The sequence below is a fragment of the Thermobia domestica genome, chromosome 8 (assembly GCF_964235325.1).
Source record: "Thermobia domestica chromosome 8, izTheDome1.hap1.1, whole genome shotgun sequence".
NCBI classification, from domain to species: domain Eukaryota; kingdom Metazoa; phylum Arthropoda; class Insecta; order Zygentoma; family Lepismatidae; genus Thermobia; species Thermobia domestica.
In genome coordinates this window covers 151,016,235-151,033,552 of record NC_137461.1, presented here as the reverse complement: position 1 = coordinate 151,033,552, position 17,318 = coordinate 151,016,235, and the positions used below count along the sequence as shown (strand labels likewise).

Sequence of the window (17,318 nt, the reverse complement as noted above, 5' to 3'; positions counted from 1 at the left end):
GGCAGATCTGCTCCAATCAAAGAGAGGATAATGAACTTACTAATTAATTAAGGTGATTAATCGGATAAAATGTTCTGCATTTTTTACTTTTAAAAACATAATTTTATTTAATTTAACATGTCACATAGCATTTGCATCTAAAGTTATGCTGATTAGTCAATGAGTCCACTTTATATCTTCTGTCTCTTATCGTTCGTACTGCAACATCCGAAAGCACAATCCACCGGCCGCCACTGCTTCAAAGCTGCATAGAAGGGATAAAGATCAAAATAAAACTTATTATTGAGGTGCTGAATCCAGATCAAGAAAAAATCTACTACGTTGTAACCGGAAATGAGGGTTGCAATACAAAATAAAGTTTAAGAACAAATATATCCATTCGATACTGAATCCAAATAAATCAAAAGCCTATTCCTTTTCAAAACCCTTTTTAAACAAATATTCCTTTCTATTACTGTTTCCACATTATGTCGTTTAGTGTCAGAACAGAAAATCGTAAATTGCTACCACTTTCGGTTTAAATAAGAAAATTTACCTGTTCTCAGAATGGTGAATCCGCATGACAAAATGGTCATTTCTTATTATTTCTCATCATTTTTGACCAATGAAAATCAATATTGAAACTGGAAGTAATCACTTCCGGTTGATAAAGAAGAATAAAATCGGAGATGTAACCTATCCATGGTACTTAATCCATATATACAAACTTCTCACTAACTATTACAGTTTTTTTTTCTTTCTTTCTTTAAATTATGATTATCAGTATTGCAATCGATAAAGATGGATATGAAAGTTAATCTTGGGACGCTGACGCTGAACCCATATCAAAAATTGATTTTTTCCCCATCTTTTACTGTTCTTGCTCTTTGAAGATCCATATTGAAACTGGAAATTGTAGTTGATTTCTACTGGCTACAAGAGAGAAATGAAGTTTCAGTTGCATCTACTCTTATGATACTAAATCCATTTAAAAGAAAGAAAAGAAAAAGAAAAAAAGAAAATGCTTCTCCCTACCTATTAGCGTTTCTATCACTGTAGCGATCACTGTTGAAACCAGGAATCATAGTTTCTCACCACTTTCGGTTTGAATAAAGGGATAAGGGTCGAAATGATACAAATTCTTGACACGCTGATTTCATATATCGAAAAGCCATTTCTTGCAATCATTTATCATGCTTGCTCTTCGAAAATTAAAATGGATGTCTACTACTTCCAGTTTTAGTAGATAGATCAACGTGAAGACTGAATACATTCTTAGGATGCTGAATCCATTGTAGAAAACTACTTCTTTTTATTCATTCCGTTTTTGATCTGTGGCAATCATCGGAAATGCTCTATTTCTATCACTTCCGGTTTGAAACATGTTTTAAGGGAGAAAATGGAACCTATCCTTGGCACGCTGAATCGATTCCAAGCAAGTGCTTTTCATTATTCATTACTATTTTAACTCTGATAGTCGGACGAATGGACAGATGAAGAAAGCTATTCTATAGAACTTCCTACATGTATGCAATTTGCAAGTTTAAAAGATGGAGATAAAACAGAGAACGTGAACAAAATGTGAAAGGAAAACATAATCAAGCTCTTAGAAATGATTATTCCTTGCGCAAAAAATGGAAGAAAATAATTACAATAGATGCCGTGTGACCCTTATATTCTGGAAATAACGGTAAATAAGGTTTTACAACTGACTAGTTGGACAATTATGGAATCTAAAAGGTAAGGCTTATCCCATCTCTAGTCCCACTATATCTTCAAATTCGTTATGCAGCTACGTGATTCTACAAAAGATGGACTTTAAATTTGAGAGAGTATAATTTGTACAATGGTATCCCTTGTTCCAGAAATGTTCGTTAAAAATAAATAAATAAATGAATCAAGACCATATCCATATGGGAGTTTTCTATCGGGGAGGGATTTACCTTCTAAAAAATTAAGGACACTTACTGTAGATACTTAAAAATCTCTTAAAATGATTTTATCCAATCTAAACTTGAGAGCTTCAGGTGGGAGCGTCGGATCACAAATGTTCCTTGTAAGTCTGTCATAAAGGCAACTCTCACGCCCAATTCAGATCAAATATTTTAATATTTCCGGAACGATTAGTTTGTAAATGTAGTATTTAACACTGATAAATTTAATACCTTTTTTCTATTTACAAATGTCCGTAATTCCTGAATTTTCTTTAAACTTCCAAGCTTTCGACTTTCACCTGGAGTCTTGGTCATGGAGGTTAAAAACAGGAAGTAAAAGAATAGAAACATCAAGGAATAAAAATGGAACGGACTTCGGATGAAGACTAAAATATGGCGTGTCAATTTGTGCACCTTTCTTGTTCCTTGTTTGAAAGTTGCCAACTTATGTTATCATTATTGTCATATCAATGCTGTGAAAATTTTGTAAGTATCGCCTCCCATTCATCACTCAACCATCCCTTTTCTAAATTTAATTTCGTTTTTTTTTTTTTTTAAATGAATAAATACATTTTCAAAATCAGTCTCTCTACCTCAATTCTACCTCCAAATAAAATTTATAAATCTTCTACTCTGTGTTGCGTTTCTTTTAAATGCTCCGATAAACCTGACACCGGATTTTCCGCTTTTGAATCTCTAACATGCTGCTTTGCTCGGACTTTTTAGATTTAATTTTGTTTTTTCTATATAACTCCATTGGCAGCTGCACTTTATTTCATAAATGCCCGATTTTTCATTGGGATCCGTGTAATAACTCTTAATTTTTTTCCCAATGTTTTGGCGGGTTTTAAGGCTGTACAAAAGCCATATTATGTAAAGATTCTATTTAAATCAGTTTTAGTCTTCATCCGGAGATCACTGACGTACTTGACAACATGTTTCCGTACAACACAGCTCTTCCCTTGGTAAGTCTCTTCCATTTTTATTTGTTGATGTTTCTATTCTTTTTCTTCCTGTTTTTAACCTCCGTGACCAAGACTCATGGGGAGAGTCGAAAGCTTGGAAGTTTAAAGAAAATTCAGGAATTACAGAAATCTGTAAGGAGAATGATAGTTAGAATTTCTGAGCGTAGTTTTGCATTGTTTTAATACCTTTAGTTCTGCATTACCACTAGCCATCAATACCAATGGGAACACAATAATCAGTATAGAATAAAAAATCATAAACTATTGAAAATTATGATGCTTAGCTTATAAACAAGGACAAGCATAAAGCACTTTTTGTGCAAGGTGAGCCTGTTAAACAGAAATCAGTAAAAGCTTTATAGGATATCTAAGCCAAGCAACAAAGTATTATACATTCAATTTTCATTACTAAAGAAAAACCTTGTTGCCACAGTCATAACTTTTGTTTACCAGATATCTTTTTCATATCGTTATATGCATTACATCCTATTTCATTGATCATATCTTTTACATAGCACATTCTCAATTGCCATTACGATTTCTTACTTAAAATTTTACCTTCGAATATGTTTGGTAGGATGATACATGGATTGTGTCAGGCTAGAGGTTCAATAAGTGTAATTCTTCTCTTCCTAATTATCTTTGTTAGTTCGGTTCTTGTCTTTTTAACTTAGTTTTCATTGCTGATCAAATAAATTTCGTAAATATCTGTCAAATGTACATTTTAGTGTCTTTAAATTTAACTGTTTTCTTCTTTCCTAAAGTTCATGTCTGGTATTCGTATTCTAATACATGCCACACGACTTTTTTTTCTATTCTCAACACTAATCTGATTAAGCAAAACCGTTCTCTTGGCTTGAGAAACTTGCTTCAACAGTGGTCGAAGTGAGACAATATGTGGTGGTATGCCACACCGCCTCTGGCTTTTCAGTGATGAAGGCATACCGCCTCTGATTTTTTAGTGCTCAAGACATACAGTCACTGGAAAGTGGATGCTAATATACCTTCAATAAATCCATTTTCATACACAGTACTTGATGAATAGCTTTGCAAGTGAGAAGATTTTATTTCTTACGTAGAAATAATTTCTAAGTTGACAGCACCGACATTTTTGTTATCATTTTCTTACCTTTTGTTTTTAAAATGAGGTGTCTTCAAAGAAGTTCAATTAGTTTATATTTTGATGTGCCGTATTGAATCGTTTCTTTCGTATGTATGTGTGTCTTCTTGTCTTAAGTCATATATAAATGTGATGTTTTGAGCATGAGTGGATTTAGGAGTTGTCTGCTGTGGGGCGATTCTTCCGAGGATTTGAAATATCCCTCAGTCGAGTAGGGGACCCGGGAGCTTTCCCACAGGAAATTGTTAATATAGAAACTCGGTTTTTGAACATTTTCGTGAATTTTTTTCCAGAAAGTTTTTGGCCATGGATGAAATCTTCCCCCCCTCCGGCCGTAACTAAAGAGAAGCTCTCCGGTAGTTGTCAGTCATTATATAAATAAAAAATGCGATCTTTTAGGCAACATACCCTCACTGTGTCTCAACATTTAGATAGCCGGTATGTCGAGTTGAAATTGTAATAAAACATACCACCTCTGCTTTTTTTTTCCACTTTGAACACTGAGATTCACTAATGCTATCCTTCTCTCGACTTCCGAGAAACATTTTTTTCTCAATTACAATAATAAAAACCAAAACTCTTTTACTTCTTCTATTACCTATACTTGCGTTAAACTTCTTCCTTTTCTTTCGTTTATTTGTTTCTCTATAAATATTTTCTCCTTTCTATTTATTTTTAGTTTAGACTATAGTAATATATTATTTAAACTTCTTAGCATTCGACTTAGTTCTTTTTCTCAATCTCTGTTGTTATTAATGTTCTATCATCCACAAGTCTAATGAATTGAATTTGCTTGTCATTAATTTTGATATTTTGATTCCTTTAGTTTTAGTTTTCTCTTTCATTAAGGTCTTTGCCTTGTCTATGACCAAATTAAACAAATAAGGCGCAACCTTGTCACTCTCTCCTTCTTACTTCTGCTTCTTTCTTGCTACCATTAATTTCTATTTCAGTCGTTGCTTATCTTTTATACAAGGTAAAAAATAATCTTCTGTCTCTTTAATCAAGTCTTATCTTGTACATTGCTTGAAACAAAAACCACTGGTCAACATTATTATCAACCACTTTTTCTAAATCAATGAACTTCTCCTGTTCTGAAACCACACTAATTACTATCTAAACTTTGTTCTATATTTTACATTAACGAAACAGAAATGCCACAACCTTATCATATGGGTTGCTGTGTGTCCTAGAAACAGTAAATGTTCTCAATTTCTAACTTTCTTTCTTCTTTTTTTTTATATTTTTTTAAATTTTTTCTATTAAACTAAATTATATCTACATATCGTATTCACAATATGTTTCTCTGCAAGTATAACCAAATATAACAAACATAGTAACCAAATATAACAATAGAAAATCCATTAAACGAGACAATTTCCGAAGTTATTATAGTATAAATACTCTGTTCTCTACACTATCTTCAAGTTTTCTTTTGTCCATTCCATTTTCAAAGCACTATTTTTACGTAAGAGTCTCATAATGCAGTGAAGAGGTAGTTTGTCTTATTGGAGTGCCTTTTTTATTCAATTTTGTTAGATATTCTAAACAATGAAAGTATAAAGGGGCAAAAATCTATAATTCAAATACTGCCTTGTATTTATGAAAAAATGAAAATTAGAAACTTTTGTTTTCAAATTTATTCGTGTGTTGGCACACAACTTTCACAGGTAAAGGAAATGCTGCGAGTTTTTTGTTATGGGCATGCATTCTTCCAGAAAATTTTGCGAGCAGGCAAAATCAAAATGTGAAGGGGCTGTACTGGGATACTATTTTGGTATATTCGCGATGGCAATTTAATTTTTCTTAGCTCCGGGCGCGGTTGGCCTGCCTGGAAGAAATACTAGCTATGAGACATAATAGTCGATTTCCATGCTCTCTGTAACTTATTAATTAGAGAGGAAAATATCTTCGACCCAGAAAGAATATTTTTCTTTCATGTGAAATAAAATAGGATTATTTCACAACAGACTATATGAACTCTAACAACTCAAGGTACATATACAATTTTTTGTAGTGTGATGTATTGTAATTTGCGCAATTCTAAATTTTTGTTTCTTCCTGGTATTTTTTAGCATTCACAGTGCTCAAACTCAAACAAGGAAACTCAAAATGCCAAACAACATTGGAGAAATAACAGCAATTTCATATCATGCAGATAACAGTGAAGATGACCAATCGAAAGAAGATTCTGACTCTTCTGAAGACAGTCAAGAGATTTTAGAAACAAAGAAAAGTATCGAAGCACTCAGGAAACTTCTATTAGGTAAGTATCTAAGATAAGATTCTACAATGTGAGAATCAGCTTTGATTTCAGGCAGGAGCTCATGCAGCTCGGGTTCTATTAAGCTGTAGGTCCACGTCTCATATAACTTTGGGGTTGAAATATATATACGTAAGTACTTCACCGACTCTTAAATAGAAGCTAAAAGAATCTCGTGACTTCGCCAATATAGCCTCGGTCGGAGTTAAATTTCAACGACTCCCACCAAAAAAAAAAAAAAAAAGTCATGACTATATTTGCTTGGCATAGATTAATTAATTTTAATGGAGGAAATATGCTACTATTTAAATTACAAAATTTTAAAATGTAAAGATAACAACATTTGTTCACCTGAAAAAAATATATAAATACTTCGCCAAATCATAAAGGGACGCTGCTATAATATATGTTGCCTCAGATTTTGTTAGTGAAGAATTAATGATTAGCACATTCCTCTTGAAAACTGATACTGGGTTTGTTTAAAGATTTTGCAATATAAATAATAGCATACAGTAATTATTTCTTCTACTATAGTTAACTAGCTAACTAGTCCATCCGAAGTTAATACAGTCTAACAGTCATGTCTTTTTTTTGATTTTGATGGAGTTCAACTCCGACTAAAGCCTTATGACATGAAATCATGATTATTGTTACCAACCCCGCGAAGATTAAGCTTTATATTTTTCTCCATCGCTCTTCCTGGTTCACCTGAACCCTACACTGCACACGTACTTCTCATGCAACCTTCATGTTCCGTCAATCTTACATATATTAACTTTATTGCGCGTTTGTAAATATAATATTAGATATTAGGTGTACGATAACACCAAAATATTAGGACAGAAAGCCACAAGAAAATTCAGGACAAAATTTTCATATATTAATGAAATATCATATATAAAATGAATAGCAGAAACTTCATGGTTAAAGTCGTTTTTGAAGCATTTCTAAAATAAAGAAAATTTAAAAATAATCCTCCCTCTAGTAAACTAACTTTTCTGAATTTTACAAAGAGAAATTAATAAGGCTATAAAGTGATATATCGTGTCATGAACTTTGAACCAAATAATTAAAGCATTCGATAAAACATTATGCAAACAAAGCTCACTCCATCAATTTTCTCTACTTTTCCAGAAAAATAGACAATACCTACAATAGCTAAATGAAAATAATAAAATAATCAAGCAATGGAAGTACAAGTACAAGTATTTGAATTATATACATAACTGAAGACAATTTATATTAAGAAAACGTAACATGAACAAAAACAACAAAGAAAAATATTTTTCAAACGCTGTTAAAATTATAATTATTCAATCGGTAATTAGTATAAATGTGCTCAGATATAAAGATTAGCAAGGGAGCAAAATCTCTATAGTACAGTGAATCCGCATTAAAATAAACTAGTTGTTCCCCCAAGTCTTCGGCTCGCTGTACGCTATACATGCTTGAAACAAAGCGGGCATCCATGGGATGGAAATATTCCCATCAAAAAAGAAATTCTAGGTGAAGCAACCTGCGAAGAAAGTCGTAGCGATTGTGTTCTGGGATATGAAAGAGATTCCACTTGTGGATTTTCTAACACCCTAGGTCACTGTAAATGTTGGATCGTGTTAAATTGCGTAATTGGTAAAGTTGCGTTGCCCTCTTCATAACAAATGCCCTAACATGTTGACAATGTTAAACTCTTTCATCACACTGAACACCCCAACTTACTGCATCTCTTCGTAAGAAACTAGAGAAGTTTGGATGGGAGGTGCTCGAGCATGTGTTGTACACTCCTGATGTTCAGACTGTTATCTTTTGGTTCGATGAAGAAATTCCTGATTGTCCAACGTGTCAATTTCGATGACAAAGTCAAATCGAATGTTTGTGGATGTCTATATTTTTTAAAAAAACGGGCTTCTATGAAAATAATATTTTGAAACTTGTACTACAATGGGAGTATTGTGCTGAGAGACTTATATGTTGGACAGTAACTTTAATATAAGGATTTACTTTTTATATATTCTTCTTGTGTCACCTATTATACGAGCAATTTCTTCTACATAAATTATTGTGCGATCTTCTTGATCCGACTCGTATCAGTTTATTTTTAACCACTTTCGGCTAATTTATATACCAAACAATAGCGCATTCTTCGCGACATATTATCCACCCAGTAATTGGTGTTGCTGAAACTGCCTTGGTTTGGAAGAAATAGAAAAAATAAAGCAAAATGTAAATTTAAATAGAATCGAATAACTTTGGAATGGAATCGAACGAAGTGAAATTAAAAGTAGCTCTGCGTAGGGCAGAAGAAGCTACAGTCGGTTATCTCGATTCTTCTAACCTTTCCAAGTTGAATTTGTTGAAAAAATACTTTGCCATTCAATTTAGTCTCAAATAGCTCTCTTTACATTTAACAGTTGGTGTTGTTATTGTTGTAGTTTAGTAAGCATTTGAAGGCATGAAATAAGAGCTTACAGAAAAATGTAAGAAAATTTCTACCAACTTCATAACTATTCAAAGACGGTGTAAAGACAAATTGTTTTCAGAAATAAATTCAACGTATCATATGAAATAGAAATAACAAATAAAAGCATGTAAATAAAAGTCAGTACAACAACAATAATATAGAAAACGACCTTGAACACATTATAGCGGAGGTTTTCAAGCTTTTCCACTGTCATACCACTAAATATATCAATTACTAATATCACTAGAGGTCGTATGTACCTCCAATAGCGGCTCGTGTACCATAAGTTGAAAAATCATGCATTAGAGAATAAGTTATAATTTTCTACCTTATACATATGTTAACGGTACCTTGCATTTTATAAGTATTTTGCTTTTTCCTTAATCTTTTCCCTATTAGCAACTTAAAAATATCTGTTGATAAGAGTTATACTTCTTAACGTATCCATAATTCGTTGAAATAAAGTACCTTTCAAATTCAATTTCTAATTCGATGTAAATTAACTTTTCTGTTAAAGAATATTACAAATAATATTATAGAATCATAATTAATCCATTGCTTTTTTTTTTTTTTTTTTTTTTTTTTTTATCTTTCAGGCAAAAATGAATTAAAAGTGGGCACAGATTATGTTTACTTAAAGCGTTTTCTGTGTTTCGCAAATGGAGATCTCAGTGAAGCTTTTCGTAAGGTATGTTTAATTTAAATTATGTTTAGTTTTCTAAAATTATGCCTACTGTTTATAGTAGTGGACAATGTTTCTCAAGAAAAGGAATGAATGAGAACTCAACCGAACCTTTCTTTTGAATGTCTTCTCTATGCTTGTCTTCTACACTGGTTCCATATTAAAGCAGGTTCCCAGAATATTTCTTTATTGAAAGCTCTGTTCCAAAATCATCGTTTATGTCGCAATTACAGGTCGATCCCAAAATTGGTCTATCCGCGATAATGTGAAGTGATGATTCCTGAATATGAGACATATAGTAAATTTACTACGGGGTGATATTGTCTTCGTCAATACGATCACCGCTACCCAGGTTGAAAATAAACTCACATAGTGATTAGAAAGATGGAAGGAAGGAAACAAAACTGTATCCCAACAAAATACACTTTCGTCTGGCTCGACAAGAACAGAGAAACAAAATTCTTTTTATACCTATTAATTTCATACAGTCTAAGAACTGCAACCACATGATAAAGGAAAATGGCTGTAGGTTTGTGTTTGGTTTAAAGATTTCCCATATTACAACATTAACCGTCTTGATTTAACTTTTTCTTCGGTTGAGAGATATCATTTGCACCAAATGGTGAACTCTCAGATTATACGATATTGGGACCTGTTATCTTACACATTCTCCACGAGATTCCATTTCAATCGGACAAAATAGAAGCGTGATGTAAGAGATTCAGATGCTGAATTGCAGGCACCCATTTTTTTTTTTTTTTTCGACAGTAAAGTGACGTCTCAAATTTACTAGTGTATAGTGGAACAGTTCATTGTCTTACTGGGAACTGACACAAGTTAGTCATGCTTTTAACGGAAAGAAACAAGCTGTCTTACCGTGCCAAAAACTATGAAGTTTTTGGTTACCACTTTCAAGGACAGAATAATCTCAAGGGAATTGTGTCCTGTAAGACCTTCCTAATCTTATACCTATGGACTCTTTTTCTATGGGAACTTGGGAACGAGTCTATCAAATGTGGAGCACTTGAAGGAAAAATTGTTCTTTCTATTGCTTAAACCACTCCTGTCATACTGTGGAAGGTGTTTACCAAGCTGTGTAAGCGCATTCGCCTTTGTGAAGGACAACAAGGAGGTCATTTCCAGCATTTATTAAGAATTTTTGTGCAATATAAGTATTCTGATAATAGATGTATCTCTGAGTGTTGTTGGGAATACCAACTTTTGATACACTTATATTAACAACTTTATTTTTTAAAATGAATAAAAAGTCATTTAAATAAAGATACGTTTTCTCTGCTCTGCATGAAGGAGAAACATGAAAATGTGTGCAACAGTTTACCATACCTGCCATTGGTAGCGAACTTCCGTCTAGAAAGCCAGAAATAGCGATATTGTAAAAGTATATACGCTGGCTTGGCTACACATAACCTAAACAGAAAGTCGTCTGGTCACTTATGATGTTTTGTAACTTTTGACATCAGGGAGTCTAATTTAGTTTAATTTCTTGACAGTTTTGAATTTATTAGCACAATTTAAACTAAATACAGTATGTGAAAATGGATCTACATCTTAATAGGAGTTTACCTTATTTTGACTTTTGCGAGAAATATGGATAATGAAGTATCTATATGTTCAAAATGAGTAAAATTGTAGTTAACTTTTTTTTTTTTTTTTTTTTTTTTAACATTTCCAACTTTTGAGTTACATTGAATTATTTCCTTTATTACATTGTCATCCACGTTTCTTGACGATTTACTTAATGCTTCTGTTTTGGCTTAAAAACAGGTATTTGAAGAAAGAATTGGTATACTAACTTCGAGATGTAGTAGTGATGAAGAACGATTTATAAAGCTCCTGCCTTACAGTACTTATGAAATACTGTTCATAATTTCTCAATATCCATTAGTCATTTGTTGACGATCTTTCCAAAGTTTCATATACGTAAGCAAGAAGAAAATTTTCAATGTTTCTGATTTTTTTTGGTATTCCACATAAAGAAGAACACAAATTATGAAGTTATGCACTGTTGGTTAGCACACATGCCTTTGATAGAAAATTCAGTGCAGTGGTCTATAGCGATAAGTTTTTGTGTGCAGTGGTAATTCTATGTTCTAATATTATTACGTAGTTTTCTTAGCTAGGAACTAGTTATACTAGCACAAAACGTTTTGACTAACAGTCTACTGTAGTCAGTGTTCGAAGTGGGAAAAAAACAGAGGCGGTATGTTTTATTACGATTTTGACTCAACACACCGACTATCTAAATGTTCAAATACAGTGAGGATATATTGCCTAAAAAACTGCATTTCTATTTATATAATGACTAAACACCACTGGAGAGCTTCTCTTTAGTTACGAGGGGGAATGCATGGAGAGAATTTGATCCCTTGCCAACAACTTTCTGAAAAAAATTTAAAATATCCCCTTATGTTGTATTATAGAGAATTAGGCACGAAAATGCGAGTTTTTATATTAACAATTTCCTGCGGGAAAGTTCCCGGAAACCCCACTCAACTGAAGGGTATTCCAAACCCCCGGAAGAATCGCCCCCGCAGCAGACAAACCCTAAATCTGTTCATGTTCGAAACACGACATTCAAATGAATTAAGACCAGAAGACACACACATACATACGAAAGAAACAATTCAATATAGCACATCAAAATATAAACTAAATAAACTCCCTTGAAGACACCTCATTTTAAAAACAAAAGGTAGGAAAAAGATAACAAAAATGTCGATGTTGTCAAATTATAAATTATTTAGACATAAGAAAATAAAATCTTTTTACACGCAAAGCTATTCGTCAATTACTGTGTATGAAAATGGATTTATTAAAGGTATTTAGCATCTACTCTCCAGTAACGGTATGCCTTCATCACTGAAAAACCAGAGACGGTATGGCATACCACCGCATACCGTCTCACTTCGACCACTGACTGTAGTATGTAGAAACAAATGCACGGGTTTATAGTGGGAAATTTGGATAATGCAAATTAGGCTTTGTTCCAGAAATGCATTTACAGAAATATATATACTTGAGAGAAGATTACTTGTAGAGAGTAAAATTATTATTATTATTATTATTATTATTATTATTATTATTATTATTATTATTATTATTATTATTATTATTATTATTATTATTATTATTATTATTATTATTATTATTATTATTATTATTATTAACTAAAAATAACAGATGGAAATAATTTTATTTATTTATTAATTTTAGTTACAAGATTACTATAAAATGAAGTGTCGATACAAAAGTTATTTTTACTCATCACCAAGCTTTCGCTACACAGCATCGTTGCTTAAGACGAAAATAATCACAGTTTTAAATGGATATGATCGACAAGGGAGGGTGATGATATTAGTCGATGTAGGTAAGTATTCTTGTTCTTCATTTTCATTAGGTTTTAGTTCTAGTAATAGAATTGGATTAAATATACGTATAATTATTAAGTAAAGGAAAAATGATAGTGTACAGTGGATAATTTCTTGCATGATGTAACTAATAACTCTTAAAACTTTATGGGTTCATTGGAATGCTGTTATATTGCTATATCTTCTAAAAAATTTGAAAAATATTAATTAAAATATAGGTCCATTTATAAGAAAGAAATTTTAAGTGTAAAGCAGATCTCCAATCTTGTTTTCTTTTCATACCTCAATTCAGTTGCAGACCAGTACAATAATTACAGCATAAGTAGATTAATAGATATTGTGTTTAAACAGTTTGTATATGTCTATTCAGTTCCATTAGTAATTTTTGTTTTAAATTCTAGTAATTCTTTTAACTACTATTGTAGGTATGTTAAAAATGTTAACTAGGTATGTTAAAAATGTTGAAATGAGATATTTTATACATCTAGATATAAAACACAATGATAATCAATCATGGCTTATACATGTTGACTGTATTTGAAATAAGTATAATGTCTGACGTTGAAGTTGTGGTTTAACAGTTGATTGAAATATCTTGTTTCCATCTTCCAGAATATTACTCCTCCTAAAAAGTTTTATCTTTAATATTTTAAAATATTATTTTCATAATCTTTATATTAGATAGTACAAAAAGAAGTTAAACTTAAAAAAAAATTAAAAGTAAATCAAGTAATCCTGACTATCCTCTATCTTAACATTTTTCTCGGATCTCAAATACTACATTTAACATTTACGTTGTCTAGTGGGATCTGGCAACATTATTAATTTTAATTTCAGTAAATATTTCAAATGTGTTAAAAATATGCATAAACAGAACACTCGTAGCAAGTTAAATGCTTCAGTATTATTATTCACTTATTTGAGTTGAGTTGATTTTGAGTTTAACGTTCCTTTCAGCAGCGAGGGTATATGTGACTGGTACTGATTAACGTGGAATCCGAATTACATGAGCTTCTGCTGAGAATAGAACTCGGGTCTCCTACGCCAAAATCGCGTACGCTTATCGCTTAGCTACGAAGGAGCTCGCTACTCAATTCTTTGATGGAAAGAAATACAAAGACATAGAAATTATTCTTCATAATAAAACACTTCTTAATATCAAAAGAACAAATGAAACAAGCACTTTTGAAGCTACTTTCATACGCATTTATAGTTATTTACAATGATCATAGTTCGTTTTTATTCTATTCAAATCTTAAAACAGTGATTAGACTAACTTGTTGCAACATTTATTTGTACATTATAAATTTATATTTGCATTTCCTTGTTTTGAAATGAATATTGTTTGAATATTATGTACTTAAATATATATAACTATATGAGTATATAACTTAGTGATGTAAATGGCTGTAATGGACTTGCTGATAGAATACTGAAAACTGTCGTAACGAATTCAGTTTGTACAGTATGTTCATTGTGTACGAAATAAGGACAAAAATATAAATCTTATGTATGAAATAAATAGCACATTATGTTTTAACCGGACAGAATTGGAGAATGGATTATATATGGAACCAACCAGTTAAGAGTTGAACTCTATAATATTGTGCTTAAAGTTAGACTTTTTATTCCCTATGGATTAACATGTCTTTGTGTGTTTATATAATTTTATGTTGTGACAACCTACTGCGCAAGTATATTGAAACTCTGAAAATGGTTTGCATTTCGTTTTAAGCGTTTCTTTTAGAAACATTACTAAATCTGTCATTCCAACTATAACAACCCAATGTAATAGCATGTGATTTATTATTCATGCGATGCCTGGAGCAACAGTCTCCATTTCAACCTTTCCTCTCGTTTTGATTCATAGACGACATTTTCATAATATTCATCCAATGCCAACTACTATTTCCACAGTCTTTAAATGACAAAACCTAGTCAAATGTCTTTGTTCTTTCTCCAGTCATAGCATCAGATTCCTCGATATAGGTATCATAATTGAGAGTAGACGTTTTGAGATTTACATATATAACAGAATCTTATTAACAATATGCAATTACTTTACATTTTTATACATATACAATTTTTTTCTTCATTATTTATTTCTCTTCAAGCTCACAAACCCGTTATATTTATCTTCCTCCACGAAACTCCCTACTTTCAGCCTAGCAAAATAATAACACTACTCTTGTTGGGATATAGTGTCCAACTGGACACGTAGCAAGCATTACTGTTATTTTTCCTTTCTTTCTATTTTTTCCTTCTTTGTGTTTAACAAAAGTGCTTCGAATTAACCTTATTTACTGTTGCGTGGTAAGTTCTTTTTTTAACGAATAAATGCAGAAGTTTGCATGGAAAAATATTACTTACAACAAAACCTTATCACACAGCCCAAAATAGAGAGGCCGCGGTGGCTCAGTGGGAGTGCGTTCACCTCTGGTGCTTGGGATCCCGGGTTCGATCCCAGCCCCGCCAAGTGAACTTTGTGCTGGACAAACACCGTGTGCGTGGGTTTTCTCGGGGTTCTCCCGTTTCCTCCCACTTTCTTTATTCCACCATTTCATTCATTACTCATCATCACCGTCTCCTTTAGCCTAACCGTAAAACTCAAAGATTTCATTTACAGCCCAAAATAGAAAGAAAATATGAACTTTCGCAAAAGTGCTTCATTAGACAAGGAGAGAATGAAATGTGAAGGAAAGTAAAGTTCTAGAAAAGTCAGTCAGTCATTAAGAAGCTTGCTGAACAACGCCATGATGATAAGGTGTCATATGTGTGCTATCATATAGTATCTGGAGAAAGTTTAGTGGAGGAAGAAAACTCACGAAACGAATTGTTTGGTAAGAATGCAGGAGAGAAGGATTCGTAAAGAGAAAAAGTACTCTATTACCACTTTAAAAAAATTGGTACGAAAATATACAAGCAATGTGAAGGATGAATACAGCTTCATTCATGTAAGAATACAGTCACACAAGATGTCTACGATTAACTTTGATGGATCCATTCCTCATATTCAATGCATTCTTTCTTAAGTTCAGACGTGTTTACTCAGGAACTGAATAACAATATCGACTTCTTTCCAATAAATGTGATTTGTATCAGCAGTCAATATGTGATGAGTAAAGTATTTTATCAAGTGAACGTATTATTAACAAGGAAGCGACCACTGTTTAAATTTGCAACTAGAGATGTATTCCAAGATAAAAAGAGGAAGTCAAGTCATTGAAGCATGGGATCTGGATTCACACTCCACGCCACCAAAATGTATAAAATCAACCTCATGCACTGCAAGAAGATTCTTTTCCTTAGTTGAGTGCTACAGAAAACATCTAAGTATTTGGTGCTGTGAAAGTGTATCCGCGAAATATCTAGAACAGTGATGCTAAGTAGACTGACTCTCTCCGCAAATGGTGGTTCTTCACGAGGTGTGTGCTGACTGCAGATCATCAGAATGAACTAAGAGTGAACTAATTCTTCTTTAGAGAAACGCGAGTGTAGTGATTGAAAATTAATAGCTTTATGGTTGTTCAGTGGATGTAAAGATAGTTACATAAATGGCATTCGCAGAACAAGCTAGACACTTAAGTATTATCTTGTGAGAATCTATTAGTTTTGGGAAGAGGCAACGATTTCCGCAATAATTGAAATTCACATTTGACCGCTTTCCTTTTATCGGATTTATCGTAAACAAATGCATGTTATTCGAATATTTTAGGTTTAATCGCTCTGATTATTATTATTATTATTATTATTAGGACTAACATCAGAAAACCTAACAGTAAAGTATTTAAGCACATAACACACAAAGAGTGGAAAAGTGAATGACTGAGCCCGGATTCGAACCCGGGACCTTCGGCATACTATGCCGATGCGTTAACCACTACGCCACCCGGTCCACCTCTCAGAACAGCCACACAGTCTCTCACTCCTGAACTCAATGCTCTCTATTCAAACCAGTGGAGGAATGGTTTAAGTGGAGAGCATCGACTTCAGGAGTGAGAGAGTGTGTAGCTGTTCTGGGAGGTAGACTGGGTGGCGTAGTGGTTCACGCATCGGCACGGTACGGCAGACATCCCAGATTCGAGTCCAGACCGTCATTCACTTTTTCACTCTTTGTGTGTTATTGAATTCGAACCCACATAGGATCTGGTGTGTAAAAATAAGCTTAAAATTGGCTGTTTACTTTTTTTATTAATATATATTTTCGCACTTGTTAGCTAAGATAATTATAGGCTTATTGTCTTACCAGAATACAACTAAACATTTATTTTACAATCCTCCAAATTCAGCTATACCAACTAATGATTCAATTCTAGGATAACACGATTATGCTGACTCTGTCTATCGGTATAGGTCAATCGTGGTGCCTAAGTTTTGACAGTTTTGGATAACAACAATCTCTATTGAATGAAGTCGGTAAAACGTAACTTATGAAATTAAATAATAATGGCAAATACAAAAACTGATACAAGATAATATAAAAGATTTTTAAAAATTTACAATAGTAAGAAAAATAAGATCATTTGAT

At 32.7% G+C, this 17,318-nt stretch overlaps 1 protein-coding gene and 1 non-coding gene across 5 annotated transcripts in view; one reads left to right on the top strand and one right to left on the bottom strand.

Moving 5' to 3' along the window:
* The window catches only part of LOC145693286 (clavesin-2), a 90,244-nt gene that overhangs the window by 37,878 nt on the left and 35,048 nt on the right, over positions 1-17,318 (top strand). For all 4 annotated transcript variants that reach the window (XM_081769135.1, XM_081769136.1, XM_081769137.1 and 1 more), the window contains 3 exons: positions 6,074-6,264; positions 9,316-9,407; positions 12,636-12,789. In XM_081769135.1, coding sequence (XP_081625261.1) covers positions 6,111-6,264; positions 9,316-9,407; positions 12,636-12,789 — 400 coding nt within the window. In that variant the 5' untranslated portion in view covers positions 6,074-6,110. The remainder of the gene's footprint in view (positions 1-6,073; positions 6,265-9,315; positions 9,408-12,635; positions 12,790-17,318) is intronic.
* TRNAT-AGU (transfer RNA threonine (anticodon AGU)) lies at positions 16,613-16,685 on the bottom strand. Its single transcript has one exon. It is a non-coding gene; the product is annotated as a tRNA-Thr (tRNA).